Source organism: Typopeltis vanoorti, chromosome 20 (assembly GCF_054136105.1).
Source record: "Typopeltis vanoorti isolate ZY-2024b chromosome 20, IOZ_Tvanoo_1.0, whole genome shotgun sequence".
NCBI lineage: Eukaryota > Metazoa > Arthropoda > Arachnida > Uropygi > Thelyphonidae > Typopeltis > Typopeltis vanoorti.
In genome coordinates, this window is record NC_143568.1 from 16,732,793 (window position 1) to 16,749,720 (window position 16,928).

The window sequence follows — 16,928 nt, forward strand, 5'->3', positions numbered from 1 at the left end:
GCAGATTCCCATACATTTTCACACTATGCAGCGCGAAATGCTGCTTGAATTTCATGAACCAACCGGAAGAACCGTTGAATTCATAGTCAAAATCGGGTTCTTCTTTCTCCTTCAACATGTTGAAGAGACTTAGTGCTTTAGAGGTTATAGTCACAGTGCTAAGGGGGTATGCTCTTTTGGTTCAGATCCTCTATCCATGATGCAAGTAGCTTTTCCACATCACCGATAGGACCTTGTGGTTGCTTAGTCACTATCATCAATTTAATGGAAGCAGATCCTTTCACAGCCTCTAAGATTTTATCCTTATTTTCAAAATGGTCGTCACTGTAGAATGAGACCATCTGAAGTCATGTGCAATCACAATGATGAGCTTATCAGCTTCATGTTGCTTTATAACTTGCAACTTCCTTTCAAGATCAATTGCTCGCCTCTTTTTCTACGATTCTTCACTAGGTTTTTTGATTGTGCATGTAGGGGCCATGTTGTACAAAACATCGCAAAATATTTAATGATAAATGCACAAATAACCCATCTCTCAAACGCAAAATCAACAGAGGAACTGTTGAAGACACGTGCCGACTGCTGAGGGAGGTTGCTGCTGATAGCGCTGTTACCACTGTGCATGCTTTACCTTACTTCAAACAAGACACAATCAAGTGCCTTGTTTGAAAGTATAGCCAAAAATTTATTTATTCCCTCATGGGATCACGAACGTATCTTTGAAAGGATGTAACTCGAACAGACGTAAGTTGAGGGATGACTGTATTTGTAGAATTTTCTATTAGGTTTACTAGCCATTGTCAATACAGTTGAAAAGAGATAAACATAATAAGAACAATGCTTAAATTTTTTACAGTTTAAGTTCTGCAAAAATTTTTTTTAACGTAAGTGTTATTCTGTTGCTATAATAATTTTATCATTGTCATCCACTTACAATTCGACATTTAGATATCGATTTTATAATCAGGCAATAATGATCAGTAAATGGAGAAGCTGTAGCTATTCAATATTTAAACATGAGATAATCTTCTTGAATGATTGACAGTATCAAGTAGAATGATGTGAGCAAACATGGGAATGGGACAAAAACTTATTTGTATCTAAAGTCCTACAGAAGGTTCTAAAGGGGGGTGGGGTGAAGTAATTTTTTTAGCCCTCAGGGAAAGCAGTTGACATACTGAAAGAGGAAAGCTGGTCATTATTGGTGACCTGAACTAAGCAAAGTAAGAAATGAATCCCAGAAGTATAAACATGTTTTGGGAAAATTTGGAGGAAAAAAAGCAAACCTAATAATAATGGTAATAACCTGCTAGATTTCTGTTTGGGATATGGACAGATTATTACTAGTACTTTCCAACATCTTCAAATGGAAAGATAAAAGAAATAAAAAAGAATCATTGATTGTTATTGTTGATAGTAATAGCTTAATGTAGATTTAGAACACAAGCATACAGAGTACAGTGGTACTTCAACTTACGAACTTAATTCGTTCCTGACCGCGGTTCATATCTCGAAATCCAATTTTCCATTATATCTTATGGGAAATCAATTAATCCATTCCCAGATTTGGAAAAAAAAAAAAAAAAAAAAAAAAAAAAAAAAAAAACTATTCTCGACTAAATGAAGAAAATGCAAAGAAATGGAGAAGGAGCATTTTTACACTATAAATATGCATTTTGTATACTATTACCAAATGCAAATTTGGTTTTGTATTAGTATGAAAATCGTCTTCCATTAAATTGTAAACAAAAAATCAATTTTTTTTTTCATGACACGATAGATGCTCCTTTGGCAACATCCAGTTCCTTATAAAAATCTGCTTTTTTGACAATTGCAGCTATGGGAGATTTGGACAAGTCATACTGCTTGCACAGATCACTTTGCCTGACTCCTTTCACATATTTTTTCACAATCTCTTAATTTCTATTGTGATTTTCTTCTTCTCTTCTTTCTTAGTTTTCTTTGGCTCCATGTTGAAAATAATACTCTGATAAGTGAAATGACACTTATCTGGTAGATTATTCAGAAAATAAACGTGAAGCTACAATAAAAACACATCACTTATAAAAAGAAATATATAGAGTACACATAATAAATACAAACCTAAAAAAAATCTTCACGAAAGGTATTGTTTGTTTATGCAAAATAGATGCACAAAAAAGCAAATGCGTGCAGTGTTCGTCGTATTTCAGATAAATACAACGTAGTAACAACAATTGTTACACTAGAGACAGTTCAGTGCACGCTCAGCTAAACATGCATACACATATGCTGGTACTGTACTCTGCATTAAGCCTGTTTCTAGTACTAGGGAAAAAAGTTTAAAAAAAAGTATAATGTAAAACAGACTTTAGTTTATTTAAAAAGAAAAGCATCACGGTTTGTCTCGAGGTCAAAATGGGATATGAAAAAAAGTTCGTATGTCAATTGGTTCGTAAGTCACTGCATTTGAAATAGAAAGTGATCCCCATTTAGTTTTGAGCAGAATATAAATGAATTTTATTATTTGTAAAAGTTTCAAAAATAATCAATTAAGCAGCTTTCAGCTATGAACTGCAAACTTGCAAACTCATACAAATATTATTCAAGGAAACATGAAAGTTTGAAAACAAGAATGAAACATTGGGGACTCACTGACAGACTCTAATAATGGACATCAATTAATTTAGTCAGGTGTTATAAAGTTGTAAGGATAGAAAAATGAGAACTTGCTGGATTCAGGAAGTTAGAGAGTCATGGAAAAGAAGAAAATATATTGACAGATACTAAAAAGGTAATCAGCATGTGCTCTGAGAGAATATAGAGAAAAATAGAACAAAGAAAATAGAAAAACAAAGTACTGTATGAAAGTGAGTAAACAGAAGTGATATGAAGACTTTGGCAAGAGTATAGAACATAAAGTGGTGTTATGTTCAGGAAGCTATTAAAATAGCTTCAAAATGGAAGAATTAGTATTGTAAAAAGGAACAGATACTAAAGATGACATGAAAACTGGAGGTATTCTAAATGTCTGGAGCAATTACTTTGAAACATTGTAAATGAAACAAGAAGTGGCAGAATGATTGAAAATATTAAAGATGAATGCAATCAGAAGTACATGTTTATACTTGAGGTAGGAAAAAAAGCCTTCAAAAACCTGAAATGCATGTGTGTTGCGAGAGCGGGGGAGGGGGGGGGAGTGCAACTAAAGTGGATATCTGACCAGATATGCTCAAATATGAAGGCATAAAATGTTTACTGTATCCAAACTGTATAATTCAGAAGGTCTGGTCAGAATGTCAAATTCAGAATGACTAGAGTAGAGCTTAATTATCATCATCATTAATTTCCTGATATGTACCTAAAGTGGTATTCAGACTACTATGACAGCACTACATGATTTTTGCATTATTAATCTCCTATCCACAATTTTTCTTCAAATTGGTCTCTTACTTGTCAGTACTCCAATGCTGTCATATCTGACATTTTATGCATATGTAAGGCATTTTGACTGAATCAATCCACCTAGACCTTGGTCTTCCTCTGGATCTCTTTTCTTACCATCTTGACATCAAATACTTGTTTTGCTAATTTTTTCTTGTCCATTTTAAGTGGCCACGCCACCTTAGATTAACTCTGCTTACACATTCTTGAATGCTCACAATGTGAAATTCTTTTCTAATATCTTCATTTTTAATATGATTCTGACATTGATATCATCTGTTCACTCCCTTGATTTTTGTCAGAACCCTCATATCCGTGATCTCTAGTTTTTGATCAAGTGCTTTATTTCTAACCCAACCCCTCAGATCTATAACTTAAAACTGGTTTGAAAACTTCTTGTATACTGCTAGTTTGGTGTTTTGGCTAATTTCTCTTTTATTCCATATAAATTTATTCAGCTAGCTATCCATCATACTAGCTTTGCTTATTCTGTTGACTTTTATTTCTAGATTTAACTTGCCATCTTCACTAAAAACTGCGCCTAAATAGCTGAAATATTTTACTTGTTCTGTAGGCTCTCCCTTCAGTTATTTTCATAGTTTTGGTCTTTTTATTGCTGAGTTTCATGCCAAATTTGTTACAGCTGTTGCTCAACATAGAAAATCCTGGAGACTTGCACTAGATCTATTTAGATCTATTTAAAAGTACATATGTATAAAGCAAAGAGCTAAGTTTGATATCTCTAATTCAAATATCAGGCCCAGTGCCACTTTCTTCCACTATTATTTATTTTCTGCCACTATTATTTATAATTTATGAAGAGTTTAGATAATATGCATTCTTGTCTTACCCCTGATTTTACATCAAACCATCTTCCTGTATTTCCTTCACTTCTAACTGCTGCAGTATGTACTTTTTTTTTTAAGTACAAGGAACTTCTTTATTCATAATTGTTTAAGATGATGATGAATATATGATGTTAGATCAAAGTATCTACATTGTCAATTTTCAAAAAGCCTATACCTGAATTGCTCAGATGAGATGACAAAATGTAATTTATCTAAAAGATCATTCTGATAATAATAATACAATATGGAAATTTTGACATTTAATTGTAAAATTTTTCCTATGTTTCATAGGCACCTTCAGTACAGAAATGGAACAACAATTGTACAAATAAGAGAAAAATTTCAGAAAAGCACAACTATTTCATCTATAACAAGGTAGCAAAAGCAGTGAACATTAACCTAATATATATACATACTTGTATGTATGTGTATACAAACACACACAGTTGACCTTTCAACAATATGGGGGATAGGAAGACTCCCTCCACCGATGCAATCAAAACTTTGTGTATAACTTTTGACTCCCAAAAAACTTAACTACTAAACCTTACCGATAACATAAACAGTCGCCTAGCACATATTTTGTATGTTATAAGTGTTATATACTTACAGTAGAGAAAAGAAAATGTTAAGAAAATCATATGGAAGAGAAAATACGTTTATAGTACTGTATTTATAGTACTATAAAATACGTTTATAGTACCATAAGTTTACATTGTCTGATTACAAGATGAATCGTCTGTCTGTCAGTACCTACGTCAAAATTGTCTTATATGATAAATGACCCTGTACATGTTATACATGTTACTAACACTAGACATAAAAAAATGAAAAGATAATGTGAAAAGAGAAATTTATATTTATTTTAAAGTATAACGATTCATACATTGATAATGAAGCATCAGCAATATGATTGCTTTATGGTACCCTAACCTATACACTAATGAGTCATTATAAAATTTATTTCATGCTAATTAAATTTAACTAATAAATGAATGGAATTGTACACAAAGAATTTGTTTTCCTCCTGGACAGACTGTGAACCAACATTTTTATCTGAATGCTTTGAAAAGACTGCATGATAATGGGTGCCAAAAACAGGCAGAAATGTGGAGTAGCGGAGATTGGTTGCTGCACCACGACAATGCCCCATCCCACATGGCCCTATCTGTCCAACAGTTCTTGATGAAAAACAGCATAGTGGTTGTTCCTGATCTCTCTCTCTCTCTATGACTATTTTTATTCACACGTGTAAAGGAAAACCATGAAAGAAGAGCTATTCGTTGATTGGGCAAAGTGAAAGAAAAGTCGCTGGAGGCCTTAAACAGTATTCCAGTTGAACTGTTTCCAGCAGTGGAAAAATGTTTGACAAGTGAATTGACTCACATGGAGAATATTTTGAAGAAGACTAGAATATGGTACGAGGATGGGCTGACATTTTGGGATTTAGCCGACCAAATTGTATTTCTATTGGCTTAAACCAAAATACAAAATGATGGTACAACATGACAAAATTCCATGCTCGCTGAGGCGTTGCCCGGTTAAACAAGGCCCTGTTGTTTTCACCAGGGAACCAGGGCCAACAGTGAAAAGTCAGCTACTGGAACAAATATGAACACACACCCCAACTCAACATCACCAGAGTTAAAGATCGGTACTATCAACATAAGAAGCCTGAATGGCAAAGAAATGGAGCTAGCTGAGGAATTAGATAAGTACCAGATTGACATAATAGGGATGACTGTAACAAAAAAGACCAAAACTGGTGAGATCTTTCTGAGCAATAAATACAAAATGTTATATTCAGGCAATGACAGTCAAGGAAAAGAAGGAGTAACCATAGTATTCAACACTAAATACGAAGCTAATCTTCTTGAATGGCAGGCAGTCTTAAGTAGAGTAATGTCGGCAAATATCAGAATGGGGAACTGGACAATGAGACTTATTTGTGATTGTGGTCCCACAGAAGGCTCTACTAAGGTAGAAGTGGAGGAATTTTTTCAGGCTTTAGAGAAAGCAACTGACACAGTGAAAAAGGAAAAGTTGATCCTTGTTGTGGATCTAAATAGCAGGGTAGGAAATGATTGTCAGACATACAAGAATATTTTGTGAAAATTTGGAGAAAAGAGCAAAGGTAATAATAATGGCAAATACCTGTTGGATTTTTGCTCAGGACATGGACCGGTTATTACTAACACCATGTTCAACATAAAAATGTGCACAAATTCACATGGAGAGAAGAGGCAAGGAATAAGACAAGTCTCATTGACTATGTTATTGTTGATAGTGATGTTTTCTTCCTGGTGCAGGACACCAGAGTGTACATAGGATTTGAAATTGGAAGTGATCACTATTTAGTCTTGAGCAGGATAAAATTGAATTTCATATTGAAAAGAATTACATGTAAGAAAGTATTAAAGAGAATAAAAGTTGAGCAGCTCTCAGATGCAAACTGTAGACTAAAATACACAAAGATTATTGAAGAAAAAATGAAAGGGTTTGAGAACAGGAACCAAACCTTGGAGATTCGGTGGCAAGCCTTAAAGAAAACCATGATTAATTCTGCCAGAGAGGCATGTGGTGAGGTTGTCTGCACGGTTAGAAAAATCAGAACTCCATGGTGGACAGGAAGTTAAAGAGGCAGTGAAGGAAAAGAAGAAAGCATATCAAAACTTTTTGGCAAATAAGTCAGCTTGTGCTCTTAGAGAATACAGAGACAAATGTAAAACTAGCTAAACACTGTGTAAAACTAGCTAAACAAAAGTCATATGGGGACTTTGGCAAAAACAGAAAATAAATATCAAAAAGGTGGCAAAATATTCTGGAGGTTGTTGAAGAAACTTAGAAATGGAGGAAAGATTAGCAAAATAAGTGTTCTCTGCCAGGCTGGAAGGAAAACGACCCAGAGGAAGATCAAGATATAGGTGGATTGATATGGTACAAAGTGCCTTAGACGATAGAAACATAAGATCTGATAATGTTGGAGTCTTGACAAATAACAGACTGATTTGAGGAAAATTGTAGATAGGAAGTTAGTAATGATGTAAATTTTTCATGTATTACTATCATATCCTGTACACCCTTGAGGGTACATGGCAGAAATTTGATGGTGATGATGATGATGATACAATCTTCTTCTGCTGCAGCTTGTCCCACTTAAGTGGGGTCACTGTTAATGATGAGTCTCCTCTACATCCTCCTGTCTTGGGCTGTCACCACATCCAATTTCTTCATCCTCAAGTCATCTTCTACCAGCTCCCTCCATCTCTTCTTTGACCACCCACGCTTCCTCCTTCCTTGCACCTCCATCTGCATGACCTTTCTTCCCACATATTCGTCCTCCCTCCTCATCACATGACCAAACCATCTCAACCTTGCCTCCTGTATCTTCGCTCCTAAGTTCATAACTTTCACTGTTCTCCTCACATAGTCATTTCTCAGACGATCCTGTCTGGTCACACCACACATCCACCTATGCATTCTCATCTCTTTTACCTCCATCCTGCCGATGTTATTTTTCCTTAGGGTCACAGTTTCCATAGCATACGTCATAGCTGGCCTCACTACTGTCCTATAGATTTTGCATTTCAGATTGATCGTCACCCTCTTATCGCATAGCACTCCAGCCATCTCTCTCCAGTTCCTCCAACCCGCTTGTATCCTGCCTCCCACTTCCTTCTCGGCCCTCCCGTCTGATGACATTTCCTTCTAGCTCCAGATCTGTCTCCTGGCTGCCATCCACTTTGCAACACATATACTCTGTCTTACTTCTGCTCAGTCTCCCTCTCTCTTCCAGTACTTTCCTCCATCTTTTCAGTTTAGCTGCCACTTCTCTTGAATCTGCACACAGCAAGATGTCATCTGCATATACAACATTGTCCAAGGCGCATCTTCTCTCATCTCCTCCGTCACCACTTGCATCATAATATTAAACAGAAATGGGCTTAAGACAGGTCCGAACTCTTTTCTTCACATTTCTGTACATCTCCTGCACCAACCTGACATATTTCTCTGGTATCTTCTTCTCCCTCAGACACCTCCAGACTTCTTGCCTTGACACTCTATCGTATGCTTTCTCCAGATCAATAAACCCCAGATGTAGCTTCTGTTGTTTCTCAAAACCTTTCCATCATCTGCCGTAACCCAAAGATAGTGTCTGTCATTGATCTACCAGGCATGAAGCCAAATTGTTCCTTTGCGATCTCCACCTCCTTCCTCTTCCATCAAGAACCCTTTCTAGCATTTTCATTGTGTGGGACATCAACTTTATTACTCTGTAATTCTTACGGTCTTGTGCATCCCCTTCCCCCTTGTAGATGGGGGACAAGATTCCTTTCCCTCCATTCCTTGGGTATATTTTCCTGTTGGCAAACTTTCATGAACAGGTTCCACAGCAGGTCAATTCCCTCTTCCCCTAGTGGCTTCCATGCCTCCACTGGAGTCCTGTCTGGGCCCACCGATTTTCCATTCTTCATCCTTTTCATAGTCTTCTTCACTTCCACTCTACTGATGTTCTGTACCATCCCCTCAACAGGCTGCTCATCTTCTCTGTGAGTCCTTTCATTTTCCTCATTCAAAAGTCCCTCAAGGTATATTCTCCATCTGTTTCTTATGTCCACATCCCTCCATATCTGCCTCACATGTAAGATGTCCTTTGCTGCTTTATTTCTACATTTTGCTAGTTGGTAAATTTTTCTCTTTCCTTCCTTTGTTTCTAATTGATTATACAGATCTTGATATACCATGGCCTTCATCTACAGCACCACTCTCTTGGCTTTTTGCTTTCTCTCTCTGTACACCACTCTGTCCTTGTCCACCCTTGACTCATCCCACTTCTGCTTTGCCTTCCTCTTAGCTGTCACTACTTCTTGAACATTATTATTCCACCACCAATCCTCCTGCTCTCTAATATTTCCAGATGTCTCACCAAGCACCTCAATTGCACAGCTCAGGATTACTTTTGAATTATGTTTCCACCAATTTGTACACTTTCCGGTCCATCTGAAATCCTCTCTAACACCCTCTCCCTAAAACGATTCCTCACACTCTCTTCTTTTAAGCAAAACCACTTAATTGTCTTCATCCCATGGCTTCCAGTGGGATGAAGACAATTAAGTGACCTTCATCTCACTTTTATCTTATCTTCGATCTTATTTTAAAGTCTGCACACAGCAGTTGGTGTTGTTGTGCCACTTGATCTGTTGGAATTACCTTACAATTTGTCACAACCTTAAGATATTTTCTTCTAGTCAAAATGTAGTCAATTTGAGAACTGTTGTTACCACTTCTGAATGTTATCAAATGTTCTTCCCTCTTGTAGAAAAAAGAGTTCACAATTGCCAGATCAAACACTACTACAAAGTCCACAATCCTCTCTCCTTTCTGGTTCACCATTCCCACTCCATGGTTACCATGCACCCTTTCATAGTCTCTATTCTGTCTCCCTATGTGTCCATTCAAGTCTCCTCCGACAATCACCATCTCGTTTCAGAGGAGTTCTCATTCCAGAACTCCTCTTTTTCCTCTGCTGTACAGTTAACTTGCAGGACATATACACATAAGACAACCACTTGCTCTTCTCCAAGACCCAATTTCATTCGCATGATCCTGTCTTTCCTTCTACCCACTTCCAGTACTTCACCCTTCATTCTGCTGCACACCACAATTCCGACACCATTTCTTCCCTCTTTATTCACTCCAGAATAGAACAATTTATATCCATCTCCCAGTTCCTTAGCCTTTTCCCCCTTCCACCTTGTCTCCTGCACACATAAAATGTCCAACTTCCTCTTCCTCATCATGTCTGCCACCTCTCTTCCCCTTCCAGTCATGCTTCCAGCATTCAGTGTTCCCACTCATAACATCCTCTCCACCTGCTGGGCTTACTTCTTTAACCGCATCCACCCTTGATGCAGTACCCCTCATCCACTTCTCGCAGCTATAGGATGATGTGGCTGTGTGTTGCTTAAGGGGTACACCCTAGCCCTTATATCACTTTCTCTTTGACTCATTAGATCATAGCTAGAGCTGGCAGTAAAGTTTTACGACCAGATGCCCTTCCTGACATCAACCCTCTCCATTTATCTGGGCTTGGGACTGGCACCTATTGAGGCTAGCTTGCCTCTTTCGGTGGCTGCATAAGACGAAATGACTTAGCAAGATAGGAAAGATTCACCCCTAGCCCTCGAATACTCTAATAGCATTGGGGGAAAGGAGCAAGAAGAGGAGAAAGAAGCAAAGAAAGAAGAGGAAGGACCAATTTATAGATAATATAAAAGATGTATATTACATGAGGTAAGGCATGGTCCAGCATCAGGTACCTCGGGTTTGCCATGCCCGTACTCACTAAAGTGAGCCCTTGATGATGATAGAATATGGTATTATAAACTTTAAAATTTAAAAAATTAAAAAAAAATTTTTATTTTGAGTATCCCTTCATATATAGTAACACCATCTTTTATTCAGGAAAAAAAAAATTGTTGTTTATTAGTGTAATAAACAAATTGGATTTGTTTTCATTAAAATTTCATTAAGAAATTATGAAAGTTTGAAGAAATATTGTAGTATTCAGTGCACATTTTGAGGATAGATTTGAATAAATGGTGCTTATAATTTTATGAACCAGATTTAAGTTTAAAAATTTTAATCAGGTTATAGATTTTACTCTAATTTGTTTATTCTGCTTTTGATTTTTAGTAGAGATTTTGTACAATAAATATTTTATGTGATAAGTTTGCGATATTTATTATGATTAGAATTATTTTATAATTCGTATGACAACTCATTATGTATTCTAAACCCAGATTTATGCATTACAAAATATATCTGTATCACTAATCCAATTAACCTCTCCCCACTCACCTTTTCAGTAGTTTTTAAGATGTTTTGCATTGCTGTTCTTTGTAATGTCACATTATCTTTAATGTTAATGCCATTCTTTTGAAAGTTTAGTTTTTAAGTAGCTTCATATTCTCCCTTTTCAGATGACATTACTTTTGCGAATGGATGATAAAATGAATCGCCAGCTGTCTTGTGAAGTTACATATCATGACACTCCTTTTACTTTAGCAGAAGAATTAGTATTCCATGGATTCATTAATCTGGTGAGGACTGATTTTTTTTTTTGTCATTATTCTTAAAAATATTCTGTTTATTTTATATAAATATAAAAATGTTCTATTATATGGTAGTTAAAGATGTTTGAAATTCTTAATACATAAATACTACATAAATAACTCTTAAATTCAACAAAATTCATATTTTTACTGAATACTTCTGGTTGAAAGGCTATAATGCTGGCTATAAGTATTATTGTTCAGGAAATAATTTATACTGAACATTAATTCTTATAACTTCCTGTATTTATGTAATTAATACTTCCTTTTTTTTTTTTTTTTTTCAGCAATGCTACATTGCCATCATCAGGAATCACAAAGCAGAGATATGTGCATGCAGACACTAACATTGGATAAATGAGGCTGAAGAAACACAAAGGTCAGACATACTCCTAACTGGTGCCACCTAGTGTGCTAAATTGTGAGTGCTCTTGGCCATTGGACTGAAGTGAGGATGAGTGCTTCCCAAATTTGGGGCAGTTTCATGCACCCAAATTTGTTCAGATTTAGAAAGTTTCTTAAGGCTGAAGCAGAGTCCAGGAATAGCCTCTCATATTTCTACTTGTTGCTGCGGAATAGAGTGGCCTTCTTCTAGCATATCCTGTAGTGAGCGTCCCAAGAATGGTCAGCAAGTTCAGAGCAGCTGGGTGGAAATTGGATGTAGCCTGTGTATTCAGAAATTCTGATATTGACTGTCCTGCCTGTTTCTCCATAGTAAGATAGTTTGCAACTGCAAATGACCTGGTAGGTCTAGGGATTGTGACTGTCTTTGGTGGATAAGGGACGCCAATTTTTTATTATTATTATTATTACGGGCGACTCCAGGGAAGGGAAGGCTCATCGAGGGAAGCCCTAAACATCATGTCCACACAACTATTCGACATTCTCACAGTATCTATCATACCTTGCCTTGAACTCATTCACTGTCATAGCACTCACAACAGACTTTGGCAGCTTATTCCACTCATTTACCACTCTAAAAGTAAAAACCCAACTCTAACACCCTTGCTAACCACACTCTTGACCAGCTTCCATAGATGTCCCCCAGTTTTCCCATCACCTGTCCTGATCTCAAAAATATCCTCTGTAATCCTATAGAAACCCTTGAGCAATTTGAATGTCTCAATCATATCTCCCCTTATCTGCCTATCAACTAATTTCTGCAACCCATAAATCTTCAACCTGTTCTCATAATGTTCATTCCATAGACCTGCTATCATCTTGGTCACTCACCTCTGGATCCTCTCCACCTCCTCCCCATCAAGAAGGAACCGAGGTGACCAAATCTGGGTACAGTAGTCGAGATGAGGTCTTATTAAGGCTCAGTACAGAGGTACAATAACTTGCTTGTCTCTGCTTGTCAAAGTATTTTTCAACAACCAAGTGAGTTGATGAGCTGATTTAGCCACTTTTGCAATGTGCCCACTAAATTTCTTCTCCCTATCTACCAACACTCCCAAGTACCTGGCCTCATCAATCTTATGGAGTACAGTTCCACCAATGTGGTATACTGCTGCTAATCTTTTCACCCCAAAACCTTACATTTTGTCACATTAAATTGACATCCATTCTCCTTAGCCCAGAACTCCAATCTATCCAAATCTTCCTGCAAGATTTTGACATCTTTTGCATTCACCATTACCCTACCTAACTTTGCATCATCAGCGAACAAATGAACTGTTCCTCTTAGATCCTTCCCTATATCGTTAATGAACAAATTAAACAGCAGTGTTTCAAGAACAGAACCCTGCGGTACACCACTAGTCACAGGCCGTCTTTTGGACTCTACTCCTGAATAAACTACTCTCTGATATCTCTCCATCAACCACCCACCTATCCATCTCACCAATCCTATATCCATTCCTATATGTTGTAGTTTACGGATTAGAATTCCATGTGGTATCCTGTCAAATGCCTTAGCCAGGTCCAGCAAACCTGTAAACCCATTACCCTTATCCAATTCAGCCGTCACTGTGTTATGAAACTTGAGCAAGTTACTGAGGCATGATCTACCCTTCACAAAGCCATGCTGTCCCCCGTATGGTATCTCATTATCATCAATCCATTCCTGTATTTTTCCCTTGACGACTTTCTCCAAGACCTTGAAAATTATTCCTAATATGCTGATCGGTCATTAATTTGCAACAGTAGTCTTGGATTCTCCTTTATGCAGTGGAACTATTTTCCCCTCTTTCCACACCTTCAGGACTAAACCAGACCCAAGACTCAGATTAAACAACATGGTCAAGGGCACTGATAATTCTTTAGCCACTTCACGTAAGACCTGTGCCGGTATACCATCTAATCCCACGGATGTATTCACATTAAGGTTCTGTAATAGACTATTCACCTCTACTTCATTCATCACAATTCCCGTATAAACTAATGGTTCCTTCATTTTTTCAATGTCACCACCTGGATGATATATTCTTGCAAAGTGCTCGCTTAGTAATTCCACTATATCGACTGATTCAGTGACCTCCTCACCATCGTCATTCCTTAAAATCATTCTGCCGTGTACAGTTTTTTTTTTTTTTTTGCTTTGCAGCATATTGAAAGAGCTGTTTGTGATTCTCTTTAGCTTGCATACCTAGTTTCCCTTCATAATCTGCTTTTGCTTTTTTTACCACGCTCGTTATCCTTCTGGCCTGTGCTTTATACCGTTCGTGTGCCTGCAGGTCACCTTTCTCTTTAAATTCCCTCCACAGTTGTTTCTTTTTTTGCAGCTCAAACTTAATGGTGTTATTCATCCATTTAACCCTTACTTGTTTTACTATTCGGACCCTAGGTATACAATCAGTCATAACCTCCTGTAAATTCTCCTTGACCACTTCCCATGCTCTATCAACATCCAGCCCTTGCAGTTTTACATGCCATGGCACTGATCCAAGCAATTTCCTAAGCTTATCATACTTGCCAGCATGGTAATTCCACCTATACCTTGTCTTAATTGAAAATTCCACACCTTTAGCCACCTCCCAGGTTAAGACCTTATGAACACTTTCACCAATAAGTGGTAACATGGTCATATTCATTACAGTCAAATTCTCAGATGCTATTACCAGGTCAAGCACTCTCAAACCCTTAGTATTTTCACTTACATGCTGTCTCAGATAGTTATCCCTTAATAATTGAATAAAATCCTTTTCCTTCCTCACATGTGTCTTCTCCTCCTTCCAATCAATGTTACTATAGTTAAAATCCCCCATAATAATTACCCCATTCCACTCATTTCATCAATTTGTTTATGCATACTATCTCCACCATCTATTCCATCACCTGGTCTATAGCCGCACCCAACTATATATTTTGTTCTGGTCTCAATCTCACACCAAATAGCCTCAAACGAGCTCTTTTCACTATCCTGCAATACAACTTCAATTCTCCTTGGCTGCAGTTCATCAGCTATCATCAATAACACTCCTTCCCCCATTTTATTCCCTCTGTCCCTCCTAAACACACTATAACCTACACATTCTATCCCACTAACTATATCATCTTCTGTCAGCCATGTTTCACTAATGCCAATAACCTGTGGCCAGGAAGAGCCAATCAAGGCCAAAAATTCCTCCTTCTTGTTCCTAATACTCCTGGCATTAGTATACATGAAATGCAGAGGTCCCTTTTTTCCACCCCTATCTTGCTGCGTTATTCTAAATGTCCCATTCCGATTTCTTGTCCTTAGTACTGGCTCGGGTACATTATATACATTCTTACACTCAACTGTCTCACTGATGTCCGCATATCCACTCCCTACCCTCCTTGGTAGTTCTAGTTTCCCTGGTTTTGCACATCCATTTTCCTTTCATTCAGCAACACTTTTTCCAGTCTCTGCACACCAAATCCATTCAAATGCAGGCCATCCATCTTGTATAAATCCTTTCACCCATCAAACTCATTCCACACGTCCACGAATTCCACACCACACCGCATAAAGTCATTTGCAATTATGGCCATCCTCCTAAACTCCTCTCTGTCATACCGTGGCAACAGACTTACCATCCTAACTCTGTCACTCTTTTCTTTTGCTACCTTTAACAATACTTTAAAGTCCTCTCTCATAAAAAAATTTATCTCCTTTCAATGCATTCGTACCCGCCACAACTATGAATTCTTTCACCCTCTGTTTTTGCACTCTAATACTCTCACTTACATCCTTAAATTTTACACCCGGTGAAATTTAAGGATGTGACATTATGATTTAGTTAAACACCCATTATCACTCCTCTTAACGAGTCACCATACAACACTCTTTCCTTCATTTTAGAAACTCTCCCACTCTTACGCTTATTTTTCCTTTCAAACACTTGTTTATTTCCGTTAGCCGGGGCACTCTAGAAAGAGTTTTGCTGGTGCTCTAACTCTCGCTGCGCACTGTATACCACTGCGTGCAACCTAGCGATCTCACGCCCTACAAATAATTGCTCATTTTTTTCATCATTTAAACCATTTTCTCTCTCTGTATAGTTGCTTTCACTCTGTCTTTGATCACTGCTCTTATTGCCATATTGTACAACATCGCAATTCCTTATCAAGCCACTATTTTCATTCACATTCTGGCTTTCTTCAACCTTAACTATCTCACGACCTGACACATACTTCAATTCCTTACTTTGCTTACACTTTCTGCACATTCTCCCACCCACTATCACTTTCCATCCACACTCCAGCCTCCTTCAGTAATGCATACATCCCACACACACATCACATTGGACAGACTCCCGCACATTACAGTTTTTGAACAAAGGCGTCGTATTTTTGGACGCCATTATCTCACGTCGCGTTGGCGCCATGTGCTATTCTATGGATCGTATCATTAAAATACTAAGTTTAAATAAAACGTAATTCACACCAAAATCACACAGACACAACAAGCTACCAAAAATAAATATTTTTGGTAGCTTGTTGCAGTCTGTAAGTGGTTAAATTTTTATATGTGTCCTAGATATATGGAATAGTGATAGATTTTGTATAATCTCCACTCTAAAATGGTGGTGGTGGAATTTTAATGTTTTTTGGATTTTGTAGGCTTTGTAGCCATTGGCTAAGAAAGTGTTGAGAATATAGTCAAGTTCAGTAATTAGGGCACTTATCAGAACTGATTAATTTTGTCCTATTATATAGGGTTTTTATAATCCCATATTGTTGGGATTGGGAAGCCGGGGGGGGGGGGGGTGATATGACTGCTAGTGGATTTATTTGCCAGTATGCATGGGTTTGCTGTAAACAAATAATGTCAGGGAGCCATTGGGCTAGCATGTAATCAGAGGGTCTATGAAGGGGAGATGGTTGTTTTCCTTTTCTAAAGTAAACTGTATACTGGGATGTGTTAAGAAAAAGTTGAGAATAACCAGGCCAAATGGGGAGCACATCATCTACATAGCACAGCCAAACAGTGGGTTTATATGGGACAGATTTTAAGTCTTTTTATCTCAGGCTATTTAGTTTGGGAAGGAAAATTCTACAAACAGAGGAGACAGCCAGGGGTTCTTCACCCCCTAGCCAACTTCTTCATGGAGACCTTTGAAGAAAAAGCCTTAAA

At 37.5% G+C, this 16,928-nt stretch overlaps 1 protein-coding gene across 3 annotated transcripts in view; it reads left to right on the forward strand.

Annotated features, from left to right (window-relative positions):
* The window catches only part of Madm (MLF1-adaptor molecule), a 219,569-nt gene that overhangs the window by 145,751 nt on the left and 56,890 nt on the right, over positions 1 to 16,928 (forward strand). For all 3 annotated transcript variants that reach the window (XR_016550075.1, XR_016550076.1, XM_090410539.1), the window contains exon 12: positions 11,255 to 11,374. Coding sequence is in view for 1 of the 3 variants with exons in the window: in XM_090410539.1 (XP_090266665.1) it covers positions 11,255 to 11,374 (120 nt within the window). In the remaining 2 variants the exon portion in view is untranslated. The remainder of the gene's footprint in view (positions 1 to 11,254; positions 11,375 to 16,928) is intronic.